The sequence below is a fragment of the Podarcis raffonei genome, chromosome 6, assembly GCF_027172205.1.
Source record: "Podarcis raffonei isolate rPodRaf1 chromosome 6, rPodRaf1.pri, whole genome shotgun sequence".
In the NCBI taxonomy this organism is placed as follows: Eukaryota; Metazoa; Chordata; class Lepidosauria; order Squamata; family Lacertidae; genus Podarcis; species Podarcis raffonei.
This window is the reverse complement of record NC_070607.1, coordinates 79803578-79821208: the sequence shown is the minus strand read 5'-3', so window position 1 is coordinate 79821208 and position 17631 is coordinate 79803578. Positions and strand designations below refer to the sequence as shown.

At 42.9% G+C, this 17631-nt stretch overlaps 1 protein-coding gene, 1 long non-coding RNA gene and 3 other non-coding genes across 6 annotated transcripts; 1 reads left to right on the top strand and 4 right to left on the bottom strand.

The window, feature by feature from the left end:
- Nucleotides 1–255: 255 nt before the first annotated feature.
- On the bottom strand, nucleotides 256–5107 carry LOC128416446 (uncharacterized). 2 transcript variants are annotated; one of them, XR_008331219.1, is made up of 4 exons: nucleotides 4409–5107; nucleotides 2855–2969; nucleotides 1514–1580; nucleotides 256–389 (listed from the first exon to the last, which is right to left on the bottom strand). It is a non-coding gene; the product is annotated as an uncharacterized LOC128416446 (long non-coding RNA). The 2 variants fall into 2 exon arrangements; XR_008331218.1 differs by lacking the exon at nucleotides 256–389 and having other exon boundaries at nucleotides 793–1580; nucleotides 4409–5104.
- LOC128416763 (small nucleolar SNORD12/SNORD106) lies at nucleotides 1357–1448 on the bottom strand. Its single transcript, XR_008331285.1, has one exon. It is a non-coding gene; the product is annotated as a small nucleolar SNORD12/SNORD106 (small nucleolar RNA).
- Nucleotides 3051–3145, bottom strand: LOC128416762 (small nucleolar SNORD12/SNORD106). Its single transcript, XR_008331284.1, has one exon. It is a non-coding gene; the product is annotated as a small nucleolar SNORD12/SNORD106 (small nucleolar RNA).
- On the bottom strand, nucleotides 4628–4722 carry LOC128416761 (small nucleolar SNORD12/SNORD106). The gene has a single exon (XR_008331283.1). It is a non-coding gene; the product is annotated as a small nucleolar SNORD12/SNORD106 (small nucleolar RNA).
- Nucleotides 5108–6540: 1433 nt separating the features above from the next.
- On the top strand, nucleotides 6541–16464 carry LOC128416444 (retinol dehydrogenase 10-like). The gene is made up of 5 exons (XM_053394212.1): nucleotides 6541–7587; nucleotides 10179–10277; nucleotides 11137–11282; nucleotides 14141–14272; nucleotides 15581–16464. Exons 1-5 carry the CDS (start codon nucleotides 7042–7044, stop codon nucleotides 15657–15659), a joined length of 1002 nt encoding a protein of 333 aa, XP_053250187.1. The 5' UTR covers nucleotides 6541–7041; the 3' UTR covers nucleotides 15660–16464.
- Nucleotides 16465–17631: the final 1167 nt, after the last annotated feature.

Here is a 17631-nt window from a genome sequence, read left to right as displayed (position 1 = left end):
ATAAGACTGTCTGCCCCAGTAGGCTTTTGCATCTGACATACTTTTTAGCAGGAAATGCTATAAAACCCAGGTTGTTATGAACACTAAAATATGCACTTTCCCATCCAGCTGTAGCCTTGCCCCCAACTGCCCCTTCTCTAAATGATGGCAATCCCTGGTGAAACAGCGTCAGAACAAGCCCTGCAAACCGAGGAATGTTCCTGGGGAAGGAGAGGAAAGAATTACCCCGTGCAACCACTGAAAACTCAAAGCTGCTTTTTAATTTGCCACGGTGCAAAACCATGCATTTATTGTACAGCAACACTCATGGGACACTGAAATGATTTCTCCTTCAAGTCTCAGCCGTTCTGCTTCAAGCCATCCATTCCACGAACCAGGAACCCTTGTGCCTGTTGAAAGAAAATGAGGTTTAGCCACCCATCGACCGCAGGTAGGAATAAGTTAATTACCATGCTCATGTGACAACAAAGCCACTCGTGTTACTAACTTATGTCTTACTTCTGCTTGAGGGCATGACCATGTTATCCTGGTTAATGAATGCTTGCAACAACAGCCAAAAAAGGCTTCCTGGCTGACGTGACAAAGAGCAGCTGCTTTGCACCCCAAAACAACCAGGCTTCTTCCTCCATGACAGCCCTTAAAATATTTGAAGATGGCTATGAAGCTGAGGCTCCAATACTTTGGCCACCTCATGAGAAGAGAAGACTCCCTGGAAAAGACCCTGATGTTGGGAAAGATGGAGGGCACAAGAAGGGGACAACAGAGGATGAGATGGTTGGATAGTGTTCTCGAAGCTACTAACATGAGTTTGACCAAACTGCAGGAGGCAGTGGAAGACAGGAGTGCCTGGCGTGCTCTGGTCCATGGGGTCACAAAGAGTCAGACACGACTAAACAACAACAAATCATATCTCCTCAGGGGTTCTTAAATCTGCCCTGAAGCCAAAACAGTAGTCAAAGGGCTCGACAAATAAAGGCTGCTCTTACATTAGCTCTTACAGCACAAAGCTGTTGTTGCAGAAATTTGAATTGTTTTATAAGACTAGCCATCTATTCAAAGGAAAGTAAAGCATTTATCCATCTATTCACACAAGGGCAATAACCATTCAATAGGTATGTACGTTACACTAGGTAGGTAGATCTCAAATCTACCCTCCTGCACCAGTTACGTAATAAACCAAAGAATCAAGAGGTCAGCAGTCTTGGGGAAGTTGCCTGCACCTTCTCATTATCCACAACCCTCATGCTCCCACCATCATGAAAATCCAGCAAGCAGTGTGCATTTATAGCAGAATATTTACATTAGGCTTCTGTCTTCGAAGTGCAATACTAAAGCATGCAATGTAAGATTTGGACATCAGTGGAATCAGACCATCTGGCTAGAACGCATGTTTTATCAGCATTGCCGATAAGATGGGGAAAAAAGATTAAGTCATCATGTACCACTGAATAGCACACCATTTAAGCGCCCTGCCACAATCTTCTAAATGGCCATTTGGTCTTGCAAAACTTACAGCACTTGGAAGACTTCACAATTTCCCTTGCCGTCCAAGCATTCAGTCTGACATACGGTGCTGCAGTCTGAAAAAAGAAACAGGGAGCATAGTAAAGAAAGAGAAAATTTTGCTTTGTATTGCACCAGTGAATTTTCAAATGAACACATGCTTCAGGGCAGCAGGATATCATGCAGGATGGGAGGGGAGTGCATAAGCCTCAAGGCCTTTGGGGATAGGCTCACATACGACTGAGTCAACTTGAGCATAAAACTGCGTATGAATGGGCCTTTTGACTTCACTTGCAACACCAGAGCCTGCAGTGCTATGCCTACTTCGGGGAAATAACTAAACTCAAAATAGGATTTCCAAGTTCTATTTTATACAACCCTGCAAAGATTGCGCAGAATGTAATCTAATACAGTGGTACCTCTGGTTACGTACTTAATTCGTTCCGGAGGTCCGTTCTTAACCTGAAGCGCCACTTTAGCTAATGGGGCCTCCTGCTGCTGCCGCACCACCGGGGCACAATTTCTGTTCTCATCCTGGAGCAAAGTTCTTAACCCGAGGTACTATTTCTGAAGCGAATGTAACCCGAGGTACCACTGTACACAGATGCTCGCTTCCCACTGGGATCAATCTGTGGCTGAATGATATCCTGAAGTGGCCTCGCATGATCATGGGCTTCTTTGTGTTATTTAGTCCCTGCATACAGAAAACAAGGCTTTCAGGGAGACCTCCAGACTAGCCCTCACCACCCCTCTAAGTTTTCCATGTACAGAAAACTGACTGAGAAGCAATTATGTAAAAACCCACTTGAAGCGTAAGGTTTACCACCTTAGTGGGAACCAGTCCTGTGTTTTTTATTCACGTCTGCTTAATTTATACTAGGCACACTTAACTTCCACATGTCGTTAACCCCCCAACTCCCATCGTTACGTCATATTAATTTTATTATAGTTTAATTACTTTTTAAATTATTATCTTATACAGCTTTTTAGCTTTCTGTGTGATGTGTTTGTTTTAATTTTTGCAAGTCTCATTTGAGTTCCGGTTCTGTGGGGGGAAAGTGGGATATACATAATTGGCTTTAATACTGACCAACTTTAGGGTTGATTTAAGGGTTATGGGGGGAAATGTGCCTTAATACAGAGTATACGTCCTTGCTTAGGCATACCTGATGACTTGGCATCTGAGATGTTGTAGGAATTAAGAAATTAAAGATGATGAGTGGGGAGAACCAAAATTGAGAGTGCTACACATCAACTTCCCTGCTACAACAACATGCGTAAGATTCCTAAGATGCCCTACTCAGGTTATCTTTTCTAAATTAAACAGAACAAGAAAATGCAAACCCTCTACCTTCCATGCTTCTTGTGTAGGATCAGAGCAAGATGTCCTCCTTTCAAGGTTTTATTTCAAGTCACCCATCTCTTCTGCATGGGCTCAATGATTAAACTTCAGGCTCACTCAGATCCTAAAAATGATACAGAAAACCAAAGAGTTGTTGTTTTATTTATTTTTGAACCAAGGGTAGCCTGCTGTAGAAACAGATTATGCTGATGTCGTCAGACAAAGATCTGGCTAAAGCAGCAACAAATCAACAGTGTCGCTCTGATGGGGAAAAAAGTGTTGGTCATCACAAACATCAGCTAGAGACCATAGCAAGGAAGAGACAGCTGCCACACACAGGAAACTGTAAGGCTACTTCTAGTTACTGTTTTAAGGACTTTCAACCATCTTATGTTTTATCAACAGGAAGGCTTAAATTGCACAGAAGTTTGAATTATTTGAAGAGCAACTGTAATCAACAAATTACGCTAGTAGGACTACAAGAAGTTTTGTAAGGAGAAATATAAGAAGTGTTACAAAGTAGAAAAAGATATGAGTTATTGGTTATGAGTTTAGATCGGAAAATTTTCAGACAGGACTGATGGAAGTCAAAAAAAACTGAATAAGATGTAAAAGTATGTTTAATTACTGTTGAAAATGATATGTTAAAAAAACTAATAAAACGCATATTTTTTTAAAAAAATGCACAGAAGTTAGAACTGTGCTCCCAACTGAATGAATGCTATCTTCCAGCCACATGGCCATTCCTGGAATTAAATCCAGCTGCCGTATGCAGCAGTTTGAGGGACAAATTGCAACTATACATCAGGATTCTGGAATACTTGGTTCCATTATGCGACCCCTTTTAAGCCCACCATAAAGCTGCCTGAGAGTCCAGCACCAAAATGAATTTGACAATGAAGCTGCCTAACAAATCACAATGGCCAGAAACATGTGGGCAGTGGGTTCAAAAATACAGCAACAGCCAATATATTGTAAGCTGCGTATTAATTCTGCAGAGAGATACACAAAATTGGGTTTACAAAAAGCAGCATAGTCCAGCACCCTGTTCTCAGACCAACATACTGAGTTGATTCCTTATTGAAAGGTACTTTTGACCCATGTGCTACTCTAGTAACAGAAAACTTTAGTACAAAATAGTGTTACACAAAAATCACAATCTTTCCTTCAAAAGTATTTACAAATAGGCAACAATCAGGCACTCGCATGTGTGCTCACTTAAGTTTTATTATGAATTTTAAGGTGTTTACTCAAAACAAAACTTAGCTCAAAGCATTCCATACTATTAAGATCCACCCCTTAGTACCACGTTAACATCTAGAAATGCATTGTTAAAAGGCAGCCAGCAGAACTTACTGAGTTTGCATTAGAGTAAGAGGCAGTATAATCCTAGTTTACTTACTCAAAATTAAGTCTCATGGAGTTCAACAAGTTTAACTCCTGAAAAATGAGGATTGCGGCCTTCAGCCTTTTGTATGTGTAATATTAACAAACTTAAACCCTTTAAAACATCATAGGTGGCTGGTGTCTCCATGAAAAATAGGATTGAAGCCGGAAACTCACACGTGTATTCAGATCGCGTGCAGGTTTCGGGTGACTCCATCGCCTCCTTGCGCCCAGCTCGATTTTTGCAGCAGTTCGCTCTGTGCATGCCTAGCGGCATCGTCGCCCTAAACGGAAAGACACCCACCAGTCAGATTAACCGATAGAGATTTGCTCTTGCAAACTGCATGAATTGGGCTCAAGAGACTCTCAACCGCCCTCCCCTCTCGCTGTTAAAACACTGGTGCATCAGACAGATTCTGGCTGTAACAGCAAAGAGATCAACACTGACGCTCTGATGGGGAAAAAAGTTTTAAGTCATCATGTGCACCAGTTAGGATCCGATCGGTATGGCTGCAAGTTGAGATACGCGGGGGGAGGGGCGATTAAATAAAATCGGGCTTTTAAGAGCATGCAAGTGAACTGGCCCCATAGGAAAGGCGGGGGGGACCCCGCATAAGAAGGAAAAACAACGAGAAAGCTTCCCCTCTGCAACAAGTTAGCCCTCGGCGGTTGCAAAACTCAAAGCTTCAAATGCGAAGCAACATTCCCGCCCCCGCCCCGGATTTCCTAACAGAGAAAATAAAACGGTCAATATAGGGCGAAGGGGGTTAAAGGGGTTCTGAGGAACAGCTCGAACCAGCACGCATCGCGTAATAAACAAGGAAGGGAGCCGATGGCAAAGGATTCCCCAGCCCCACCACCCAACCGCTTCCCCAAAAAGACATCTTACCTCCTCGGAAGCCGCATGTGGAAAGACCGAGGAAACGCGCCGTTGGTTCTTATATAGCCCATAGCGCCTCAATGCGCATGCTCTTCTCAAGGCACTTTGGGAAATGTAGTCTTTCGCAGCCCGCGGGGTGTGGCTTCTATGGGCTTGGAGTCCTGCCCCGCTTTTTTTTCCAGATGCTTGCGAATGGGTCGAGAATGGTAGAGGCAGACTATGCCCGAGGCAGGGATTTAAAAACACGCCATATAAATATGCCAGGACGTCCCTGGTTTAGAGAAGCCATCCCGGTTTCTGATATGAGCCCGGAATGTCCCAGTTTTCCCCAGGATGTCCCTATTTTCATTTTCATTTGAAAAATGTTGGAGGGTATGGAGTTATCCAACCCCCGAGCTGTCTGAAGGTAATGCTATATAGGGATATAGATAGATATAGATATAGATATAGATATAGATATAGATATAGATATATAAATACATATATATATATATATAAAATGTTTTTATGTATGTTGGAAGCTGTCCAGAATGGCTGTGGCAACCCAGTAAGATGTGTCGGGTATAAATAGTAACATCATTATGGAATGGGACATCCATATTTCATCGGAGAAATGTTGGAGGAGATGGAGATAGAGATGGAGATGGAGAATTGTTATAATTATTATTGCTTATTTAGTACACAGTGTCATGCTTGATTGCTACAGTGAAGTATAAATAGGCAACCCAATATTATTATATTTTTGTTCTGAAGTTAGAGGGTGTAGGATCTCTTGGAGCAGTCAGTGCCACCTTCTGGACTAGTTGTAAGAAACAAGGTCGATCCTGCAAGGCTGAAGTCTGCTAACTACCGTAATTTATAAAGCTCTGAAAGTACGTTTCCCCCCTCATAAGCTATAGCTTTTTAGGGGTTGCTGTGAGGGGTAAACTTCAGTGCCCAGAATTCTTTGAGGCAAATAATGTGTTTCAAATGTGATTTAAAGGCAAAAGTGTCTACACAGCTTTAGAGGAAATTCTGCCATGCCTTTGCACTGAACTTTTGTGTCTGCGTTTTCACTTTTGAAATATGGCAACCCCATTCAGAATAGGGCACTGACCTTCAGCTTCCTTCCCTTGTGTTGCCCTTGTAGAACTTGGCAGGAAGGAAGATGGGAACGAAAGTAGAATTAGTTGGCTGTGCCTCACATTGGCTGTTGCTCCACCTACTGTTGGGCTCCTGCTTTTCACCTGTCAGTCCCCAAGGACAGCAGCAGCCACTCCTGGATGCAACTGAATGATCTGATCATACTCAATGGAATAACTTGACAAAGTTGTCCCCCTCCAGTGGAGACTGAGTGGCCACAACAGTGACTCGTTGTTGGTTTTTTGTTCTTATAGGAGTCTTTAGTTTCTTCTTCTTGTTGTTGTTGTTTAGTCATGTCCGACTCTTCGTGACCCCATGAACCAGAGCACGCCAGGCACTCCTGTCTTCCACTGCCTCCCGCAGTTTGGTCAAGCTCATGTTCGTAGCTTCGAGAACACTGACCAACCATCTCGTCCTCTGTCGTCCCCTTCTCCTTGTGCCCTCAGTCTTTTCCAGCATCAGGGTCTTTTCCAGGGAGTCTTCTCTTCTCATGAGGTGGCCAAAGTATTGGAGCCTCAGCTTCAGGATCTGTCCTTCCAGTGAGCACTCAGGGCTGATTTCCTTCAGAATGGAGAGGTTTGATCTTCTTGCAGTCCATGGGACTCTCAAGAGTCTCCTCCACTTTAGTTTCTTAATCCATTGCTTTGCCATCACAGCCTACTAGCAGTACTTTCATTACATGCTAGCGTGTACCAGCCTGCCGCTTGGGAATTACTGACGAAATGCCTTCATTGTTGTCCAAATTCCACCTTCTTAGTGGTAGTGGTTGCTATAATCTCTTAAATCTTACTTTCCCCATAAATACAGCATGTCTGGATTGCATTGTCCGAAGGCTTCTCAATGCACTAGCCTTACACAGCTTCCATTCTTATTACTGTCTCCCCAGAGATCCAAGACAATGTCTGTGCTTGTAGACTTTCTTATACTTACAGCTAAAGTATTTGGCTACATCATCCATGCTCTGCTTCAGTGGGTAAAGAAACCTGCAGAGAAAAGAGTCACTAATGAAATCTGCCTGATAACAGGTGCAGCCAGCCCAACTGGCGTTGGGAGGTTTTTTGCATTGGAATTTGCCCGACGAGGAGCAACACTTGTTTTGTGGGATATAGATACCGAAGGCAATGAAAATGCAGCCAGGGAAGTTCGCAAGCTGGGAGCGAAGGCTTACATTTATACTTGCGATGTGAGCCGGAAGGAAGAAGTCTATAGCGTTGCCGAGTATGTGAGAAAGGATGTGGGCAATGTCACAATCTTGGTCAATAATGCTGGCATTGTAGCTGGAAAGCCCATCTTACAGTGTCCTGACGAACTGCTGGAAAGAACCATGAGGACTAACTGCCATGCTCACTTTTGGGTAAGTGTGTATTCAGGCTCCTGAATGAGAGGAAGGCTGAATTGTGAACTTGCAGCTCTTGACGGTCAATATAGCCCAGCTGAGGAGATGAACTATGCAACCACCTGGAGTGCAAAACATTCATGCAGAGAGCATCTGTGTCAGCTGTGAAAATACCGGGGGGGGGGGGACAGAAGAGAGTGGCCCTTTTTGCACCTTTGGAAGATGCATATAGAAGCAATTCTTTGACTGGGGAAGTATTCCTCCCAATCCATCTGTATCCATGGCACTGGCTAATTAGACCATAAATACAACTGTGACAATGGTGATAGATGTTCATAGATTATTGGCATGCCTTTCTAATATGTTTGATTAATGGTGGCTGGGAATGGCAGTGTTAGTACATTAGAATCCAGATTAATTAGTTTGGGAAACATCAGTGTAATAATATTCTTATTTTCATCTTTAGTTTAAGCAATTTCATTCTTTTCCTTACTTTGTGATGGGTGTACTCTTGATATATGCTTCTCAGCAAATGATGAAGTATGTGGCTCAAAATACATTAGTTATATCAGATGTTATATGTTTCAAGTATGAAATTTCTGATATTTCTATCACAATATTCAATGTAGCATATGATAACACCGATGAATAGAAATATACAACTGACTAAAAATATTATAAACGAATTTAAACATTGGCCTTAGAAACAGCTTTAAAATCTGTAATAATAGTTTAACCCTGCAGAAGGCCGATGCCTTCTTAACAGATAGCACAACGAAAAATCCCATGGAAGGATTTCCACTAGTGCAACAGGGCTCCCTCCCCCATCCTGATGCCCCTCACAAATTGTCTTTTGTGGGGTGTTGTCGGGGAAAACCCCAGAACAGCACATGTGAGGTGTAAGGGGGGATCATCATCATCATTTTTAATTTGTATACTGGCTTTCTATCTTACAATACTCAAGGCGGTTTACAAGCTGAAGAAACAAAAAATGTACATCTTATAACAATCTGGAAAGCTGAAATGTTTGTGCTGGTGGAATGAACACCATAGTGCTATGTTGAATTCTTCTCAAAATTTCTGATCTTTGCTTGGCAAGTTCAATGCTATATTCATACGGTTTGGCACATAAAGTGTCTTATCCCAACTACACATTAAAAGCACTCTTATTCCACTTTAAGTGTCGTGACTTGCTTCAAAAACACACATACCTGGGAACTGCAGTTCGTTACAGCTGCTGGAAATTTTAACTCTGTGAGGGAGTCACCTAGCAACTCTCAGCACCCTGAACAAACTACAGTTCCCATTTTTCTTGGGAGGGTGATGAGCCATGACTGTTCAAGTGGTAGAAGAGTACATTAAAGTCATGGTGCGGATATGACCAAGGAGTTATGCAAAGGGCTATATTTTGTAATTATTCAATCAAGTTCGCCCAGCTCACTCACGCAGTGTGGATGGGTAGCTTTGCAGCAGCTAATTCTGAAAAGCAGCTTATCAGTTCCGTCTTGCAGAACATGGCCCGGCTCTCATTAATCCTACTTTGCAGAGCCTGAAAAGATGGAGAGACAATCAAATGGAGGGCAATTTTAAGAGGATTGCAATGAAAACTAATCTTGTTACACTCTTTTATCCTTGTCACATGTGCCATTAAGACTCAAATTTCTGAAGGAACTTTGAATAGGCATTAATGTTTCTTACTTGGAAGAAGAAAAGGGGAAATTGGGAAATACATGGATGAAAGCAAAGTTGTGGTGGCTCCTCCTCTTTCTAGGTGAACAATTAGTCAGAACATCTTCGGAAAGCAGGCAGAAACCTCCAGAAACTCCCAAGCCAGAGTGTTTGCATCTTATCTGCATTAATGTACATCTTATAACATCTTGGGTTTGTTCAACTCCACCCACTTGAAAATAAAATAACAATAACAATAATCATTTGTTATTTATACCCCATTGGTCTGGCTGGGTTTCCCCAACTGGGTGGCTCCCAACAAAATATCAAAAACACGATAAAATATCAAACATCCCACCCTGTGGAAGGGCCTCCCATCAGATGTCAATTGAAATAAACAGCTATCTGACTTTTAAAAGACATCTGAAGGCAGCCCTATTTAGGGAAGTTTTTTAATGTTTGATGTTTTATCATGTTTTTAATATTCTGTTGGGAGCTGCCCAGAGTGGCTGGGGAAACCCAGCTAGAAGGGCAAGGTATAAACAAATTAATTATTATTATTATTATTACTACTACTAATAGCCGCCAATAATTTTACCTACAACTAAACAGATTTCTGTTTATAGAAAGAAAATGGAGCTACTTTGATCTCTATTTCTAAAATAAATAAAAAAATACTGATGAAATATATGTAGCTTTTTAAAAAAAAATTGTTGGTATAAATAAGAGTTAAGCTATTTAATAGGACAGTTGTAGAGTGTGTGTGTGTGTGTGTTTACATATTTATAATAAAAGAAACTAAACAGATTTGTTCTTATATTCTGCTGGCACCTTTGCAAGACAGGCCTTCAAATATTACAACTGCTACTTACTAGTTGCAAATCTGAACACACAAAAAGGAAGCATGAATATAATCAAAACTCTCTTATCCCGTTTCGCAGACAGTCAAGGCTTTTCTTCCACAAATGATCGAGAGAGATCATGGCCACATTGTGACAGTCGCAGGATCATTTGGACTTTTTGCAACAGGTTGTCTGGAGGTTGGTAAGCGACACGTCGATAGAAGTTCACAAATGCTAAATTGCCTCTTTGTCTTTTGCGTGATTTATAATAATATAATAATTTATTATTTATACCCCGCCCATCTGGCTGAGTTTCCCCAGCCACTCTGGGCAGCTCCCAATGAAATGCTAAAAACAGTACAGCATCAAATAATAATAATAATAATAATAATAATAATAATAATAATAATAATAATTTATTATTTGTACCCCGCCCATCTGGCTGGGTTTCCCCAGCCACTCTGGGCGGCTTCCATAGAAACCAAAATACAGTAAAATATCACAGATTAAAAACTTCCCTGAGCAGGGCTGCCTTACGATGTCTTCTGAATGTCAGATAGCTGTTTATTTCAATTGACATCTGATGGGAGGCCCTTCCCTAAAAACTTCCCTAAACAGGGCTGCCTTCAGATGTCTTTTAAAGATAGGATAGCTGCTTATTTCCTTGACATCTGATGGGAGGGTGTTCCACATGGCAGGTGCCACTACTGAGAAGGCCCTCTGTCTGGTTCCCTGTAACCTCAATTCTTGCAATGAGGGAACCGCCAGAAGGCCCTTGGCGCTGGATCTCAGTGTCTGGGCTGAAAGATGGGGGTGGAGACGCTCCTTCAGGTATACAGGACCGAGGCCGTTTGAGGCTTTAAAGGTCAGCACCAACACTTTGAATTGTGCTCGGAAACGTACTGGGAGCCAATGCAGATGTCTAGAATCCATCAGTTCCCAAGACCAAGCATCACTGATGATGCAAGGCATCTCTCTCATTGCAGGGTCTTACTAAAACTGTGGTAGAGCCCCTAAGTTAAGGATGTAAATGGGGAAATGTTGCTTGTTTCCTCAGGGTTACTGCGCTAGCAAGTTTGCTGTGGTTGGATTCCATGAAGCTCTTAGCCATGAGCTGAAAGCCAAAAGAGTCAGTGGTGTGAAGACTACCCTCGTTTGTCCATATTTCACAGACACTGGCATGTTCCACGGCTGCAGAATCAGGTAACGCTGCGCTCAGACTCAGTTTTGATGTTTTGTTTGTTCACTTTTTATGACTACTTTTGCTATGTTTATAGGTTTTTAATTTATATATATGTTGCAAGCCACCTTGAGCATGGTTTTGACTTTGGAAAGGTGGCGTACAAATAAAATGATTGGTTGGTTGGTTGACACTCACAGATTCCTACTCAAAACACACACACACACCAACAAGAGTTGGAGTCCACCTAATCTTAGTAAACTTAGCTGAACAACAGAACATTCTGCCCCTCTCCTCCCCCCCCCAGTGCACCCCCTTAATCTGTTGTAAGCGTTCCCCCAACCCGTTTCGGAGACGGCATGAGTCGCATACCAAGAAGTTGAAAGCCCTTGCACTGATGGGATGGTTAGTTAAAGGCCACCCATTCATTTCAACAGCACATTGAAAGGTTCAATGTGAACCTTTGAAGGTGACCCAGAAACTGCAATTAATCCAGAATGCGGCAGCTAGATTGGTGACTGGGAGTGGCCACCGGGACCACATAACACCGGTACTGAGAGTCCTGCATTGGCTCCCAGTACGTTTCCGAGCACAATTCAAAGTGTTGGTGCTGACCTTTAAAGCCCTAAACGGCCTCGGTCCTGTATACCTGAAGGAGCGTCTCCACCTCCATCATTCAGCCTGGACACTGAGATCCAGCGCCAAGGGCCTTCTGGCGGTTCCCTCATTGCAAGAATTGAGGTTACAGGGAACCATACAGAGGGCCTTCTCGGCAGTGGCGCCTGCCCTGTGGATGTGAAGGAAATAAGCAGCTATCCTATCTTTAAAAGACATATGAAGGCAGCCCTGTTTAGGGAGGTTTTTAATATTTAATGCTGTATTGTTTTTAACACTCAATTGGGAGCCGCCCAGAGTGGCTGGGGAAACTCAGCCAGATGGGCAGGGTATAAATTATTATTATTATTAATTATTATTAATTATTATTATTATTATTATTATTATTATTATTATTATTATTATTCAGAATGGATTCAGAGCTACTCATTTCTCAATGAGCAGTAGAGGGAAATGTAGACTTGCTGTAAGCTTCCATTCTTGGACGTTCCAGTCTTTAACCTACGTAAAATATCACCTCTGGTAAACAAGCAGGGCATCATCAGGACATGATGCCATCAGGGGAGGGGCTTCTTATCTCCCCAGGCCAGAACTCTGGCATGAAGTGAGGTGAACTCTACCCTAGACCGAAATCCCCTAGCACAAAATTCTCCTCCTATTGTCAACTTTTGAAATTTAGTATATATTCATCTATAACAGGAGTGGCGAACAGTAGGCCTGGGGGGTTAAATGCAGTCTTCCAGGTGTGTGTGTGTTCACCTCTGGCTTTTGTGTGACTTACCAAACAAAGAGTCACCTCCATTGCACAAGTAGAAGAATTTGGATTTGATATCCCGCTTTATCACTACCTGAAGGAGTCTCAAAGTGGCTAACATTCTCCTTTCCCTTCCTCCCCCACAACACTCTGTGAGGTGAGTGGGGCTGAGAGACTTCAGAGAAGTGTGACTGGCCCAAGGTCACCCAGCAGCTGCATGTGGAGGAGCGGAGACGCGAACCCGGTTCACCAGATTACGAGTCTACCACTCTTAACCACTACACCACATTGGCTCTCTGCCCAGGGGCGTAGCTAAGTTGCTCTGGCACCCAGAGCAGCAGGGGCGGGGTGATCCGCGCATGGAGGCGCCTCACAGGGGCAGGGTGGCAATCAGCCCACAGGGGAGCCTCAGAAGGGGTGCCATGGCAATCCATGTACGGGTGCGCCATGGTGATCCGCCCAGGGGGGCGGTGTGGCGAGCTGCCCACGGAGTCTGCCTGGTGGATGCAAGCCCCACACTGCCATTTTGGGCAACACGGGGCCCCACCACATCACTCCCAGAAGAGACGCGTGGCTCAGGCACGCTGCAGGCCAGGCCCCCGTGGTAAGTGCTGACCCCCATGGTGTGCCATTTTGTCACCTCCAAGGATGACACCCGGGGTGCGCCACATCCCCCACCCACCCCTTCCTACGCCCATCTCTGCCCACTATTTTTGGCATGAGAAGATGCATCCCTTGGTTTAAAAAAAGCTTCCTCACCCCTGTTCTATAACTACAGAGAAGAGTGATTACCACCTTCCCACGCTTTAATAATATTCAGTGTGGCGCCTGAGACAGAAAAGAAGGAATGGAGAGATGTCCACTTACTTAAATTGAATTGTTCCATGGATTACTGACTCATCCCTTAGCTGCTTAATACTTGCAGGGGAATATATTGTTCACATGATTAATGACAGGGTTCGAACCGAGCTGTAACGGTACCTTGAACTCACCTTATATAGAACAGAATCAGCAGATCCATATTTAGACTTTGTTACAGCGACTCCACTCTGGTTCAACGATTCATGCATTTCTGCAATTAATAATGTTTTTAGCCTGTCTGAAGTGGTTGCTGCAAAGTGTTAACCTGGAACATTGTTAATAGGGACAGTGGTTCATCTGCGAGGATGGAAAATCAAAAGGTTTCTAGCTTAGGGTGGGCCCCATGGCTTGGTTTCCAAGAAAGAGCTAGATTACACAGGAGAGCAAAGCAAAACAGAATCACACCCACCCACAATTAATATCAATGATCTGGACCAGTTGACAGACTTCAGCCTTGCAGGATCTACCTTGCTTTTTAACCTAAATCCTGAGATCCACAAACTGGAGCCTGGACCAAAAGAAACACATCAAGAAAGAATTCTGCACCCAGGAATTTGTTTTGAGCAGCAGAACTGAGCAATGCTCACCGTCTTTCAACACGAAAGTTGACACTGCTTCCTTTCCCTCAATATGCATTTTTTCTTTTTCTAGGCAAGAACTGGAAACCCTACTTTCTCCCTTAAGGCCAGACCATTTTGTGAAATCAGCAATGCACAGAATACTTCAGAATCAGCATGTGATCTGCGTCCCCAGAATGCTGTACCTTGTGGCCATTTTAAAAAAGTAAGTCACTATATTCAGGAACTGGCAGACCTATGACTGCTTAATAGGGGTAGGGGTGGAAAAATTAGACAGCGTTGAGAGTTTACTGCAGCCAATAAAGGCTAAAGCAGTGTTTCATGAGCAAGGAGTCAGGCCAGACCTCAGTGCCATAGCCCACTTGCCTTGCCCTCATTGACCATCCTGTAGCCTTTTGGTTGGACCAAGGCCAGCATCAGTAACCTATAAAAATGTTACATTAACACAAAGTTACTAATATGTATATATTAGTATCACTTCATTTTCCTTCTGACACACTGTCTCTCTCAATCTCCTGAGTTCTCACCCAAGGTCCAAACAAACTCTCAGTTCATTCACAAGTCTCCCAAGATCCTGGAAGCAGCAGACATCATATCACTTGAGTTTCACATTTTAGACTTGCTTTTTATGGGCATTCTCCAGGTAGATGGGTCCTTCCTCAGGGCTGCTCACATATGTGTTCTACTCACCTGCGCACTCCACACCCAGTTCCAGGTGCAGAAGGTTTGTTGAGTTTCCCAGGGGGTCCACAGGATGGGAAAAGAGCCCCCCGCCACCCACAACTCTTTCTTCACCCTCTATCCTCTCCCTTCTTCTCCAGAGCCAAGATGGAGAGTTTTCATGTGGAGGGGATGCACACTGAAACATTACTAATTAAGACACAATAAGACTCTGGTGGAAAATGTTTATTGTTGGTAGTAATTCTTTCCATGTTGAAAAATGCCTGAGTTTAGGAAAGTCCCTTTTCACATCTGACTCACTAACCCCTCACTTTGGTTTCTGTTTATGGATTGGGTGATAACTGGGTAAATCCTTTCTGCTCACTAGAAGCGTAGTTCAATGCTATGTATAGGGTGAGTCCTTTAAAAGAGGCCCCATGGATACAGAGTACACATGTTCCATGGGGCCTCTTTTAAAAGACTCACCCTGTATTTCATAGCAGCACCCCAAAGGGCCCGATTCTGCAACGTTCCAAACATGTTGTGGGAGGGAGGCCAAAGCAGCTATAAAGACAAATAGTTGGATACAACACATAAAAAGCTAAAAGGTAGCTCCGTTGGTTCATAAGAACAGAACAACAAAATCCGTAGTTGGGCAATAACTTTACTATGCCCAACCAAAATGTCACAAATTCATGGCAAGTTTGTAGTCAGTCTCCAGCAATATCTGGGGAAGTGACAGGTTCTGCAACCCTGAAATAAGGGGTGGGAATGAGACTTGTTATTTGTGCTCCCAATATTTCAGAGATGCCTTTAAACAAAGCTACAATTTTTCCTTCTCTCTCTTCCTCAGTCTCCTTCCTTGGGATGTTCAAGTTCTTATTCAAAAATTCCTGGGACTGGACAAATGTATTCCACAAAAAGCTAAATAAACTATCACCATTAAGTGGCTGGAAGGTGAAAAGGATGAAAAGTGTTGTCCTTTTGCATCACAGCTTCGATAGTAAGATTTCCGATTCTAAATGCAGGCAAAAAGGACAGATGAAATCAAAGTTTGGCATTCAAGATTCACTGGAATATTCTGGTTTTGCACAGGAAACGTACATGCAAGGGCTCTCTTTGTGAGTATTTATGCCTTTGGCTATTGAACAATTGTTGGAGAATCTCTTTCAACGTTCAGCTTTCAGAAAGATCAAATGATACAGCAGGTAGAAACATTTTAAGCGTTGACGGAAAATAAGAGATTTCCCTCCTCCGCAATATTTCATCCATTCTTATTTGGGGGTGTTTCACTTGACTTTCCATTATATTCTGAGGTATACACCAGAATCTTTCTTCAGGAAACAGAATTGATAAACCTCATTTTCAGCTCCCTATCACTGCAGAGATATAATCTGAGTTGAATGATGCCGGCCTTGGAGGCAGCCTGTAACAATGGATCTGAAGTGTGCATTACTGTGTATTGTATTAATCCCCATGATAACACTTTTGGGTCACCTATTTTCCAGCGGTTCATTTTATATAGGAGAATGGAAAGGAATAGGGATACAGCCATTTTAGGAAGTAGAATTGAATGCGGAAGACGGGGATTTCTAACAACAGCTATGCATTCCTAGCAAGTCAGGCAGAACATGTTTGTGGGATGCTACTGCCCTTGCTCAAGAAACTAAGCATATGTAAATAAAACAGTTATGCGTTTTCCACCTTGTTTATCTGTTCTTCCAACTTCCCACAATGCAGCTCCCTTCATCTTGCGTTCCAACACAACCAACTCCATTCAAGACATGTAATTGCTCTGATAGCTCAACTGGTAGAGCATGAGACTCTTAATCTTAGGGTCGTATGTTCACAGCCCACACTGGGCAAGATTCCTGCACTGCACCACTAGGTGACCCTCGTGGTCCCTTCCAACTCTATTCTGACATTGGAGACAAATTGACATGAAGCAAGCTGATCATTTGCAAGTGAGCTGGGGCTGTTGAGTCCTACAATAGCTGGAGTGTTAACAGGTCCCACTCCCCTGATGTAGGATAGGAACATGTCCCAAGACAAACCGGTATCGGCCAGTCAAGAGATATTTGGTATCTCTTGGTATTGGCCAGGCAAGAGACATGATGCAGACCACATGCACACAGATGGTCAGAGAGTTACAAAGCTTGCAGTGTAACACTGGAGCTTAATTGAACATATTTTTTTAAAAAGGTCACATGTAAGGGAAACATTCATAATGGGTGGCATCAAGGATGTTTTGCTGCTCTGTGGGAAGTGTCAGAAAACCAGTTATGTGTATGGAAACTGAAGAGATACAAACTCAGAATATTATTTACAACTTGGCCAGGTTATATACCAACTGTGCAAGAACAGTAAGAGTATTCTTATGTAGCCATTAAGGTTATCTTCTCCCCTACCCACACCTGTACAGAAGAAGTGGATTGTGTGAACAAAGTACATTAAAAGAAAATAGCACACCCAAGTTATCTAAACTAATGTAAAAATTCACTTTTGCCAAGTATAAGACCATTAAGATTCTGGGGAAATGGCATAAACAACAAAAATAGTATCCAAAAAGCCATTCTGTAATAGCCTTGTGATGATTCAACCTATCAAATGCTGCTGCCTTCCCTACTCATTTCAGTGCATTTTGTATAGGCCCCATTAAGGTAAAAGGAGATTCAGTAGAATCGGGTATATGAAGATACTATCTGTACATCACTCAACTCAGGCACACCCTGCGGATAAAGGGAAACGCCCATAGCTATGGAAAAAATAAGCCTAACCTTTGCTTGAATATACCCTGAAAATACGCTGAAGGAACTTAGAATTAGGAGCACTCAACTTAGCCTTAGTGAATCAGCGTCAGGCTACGAAAAGATGGATTCCCGGCATTAATTGGAAGCTAAACCT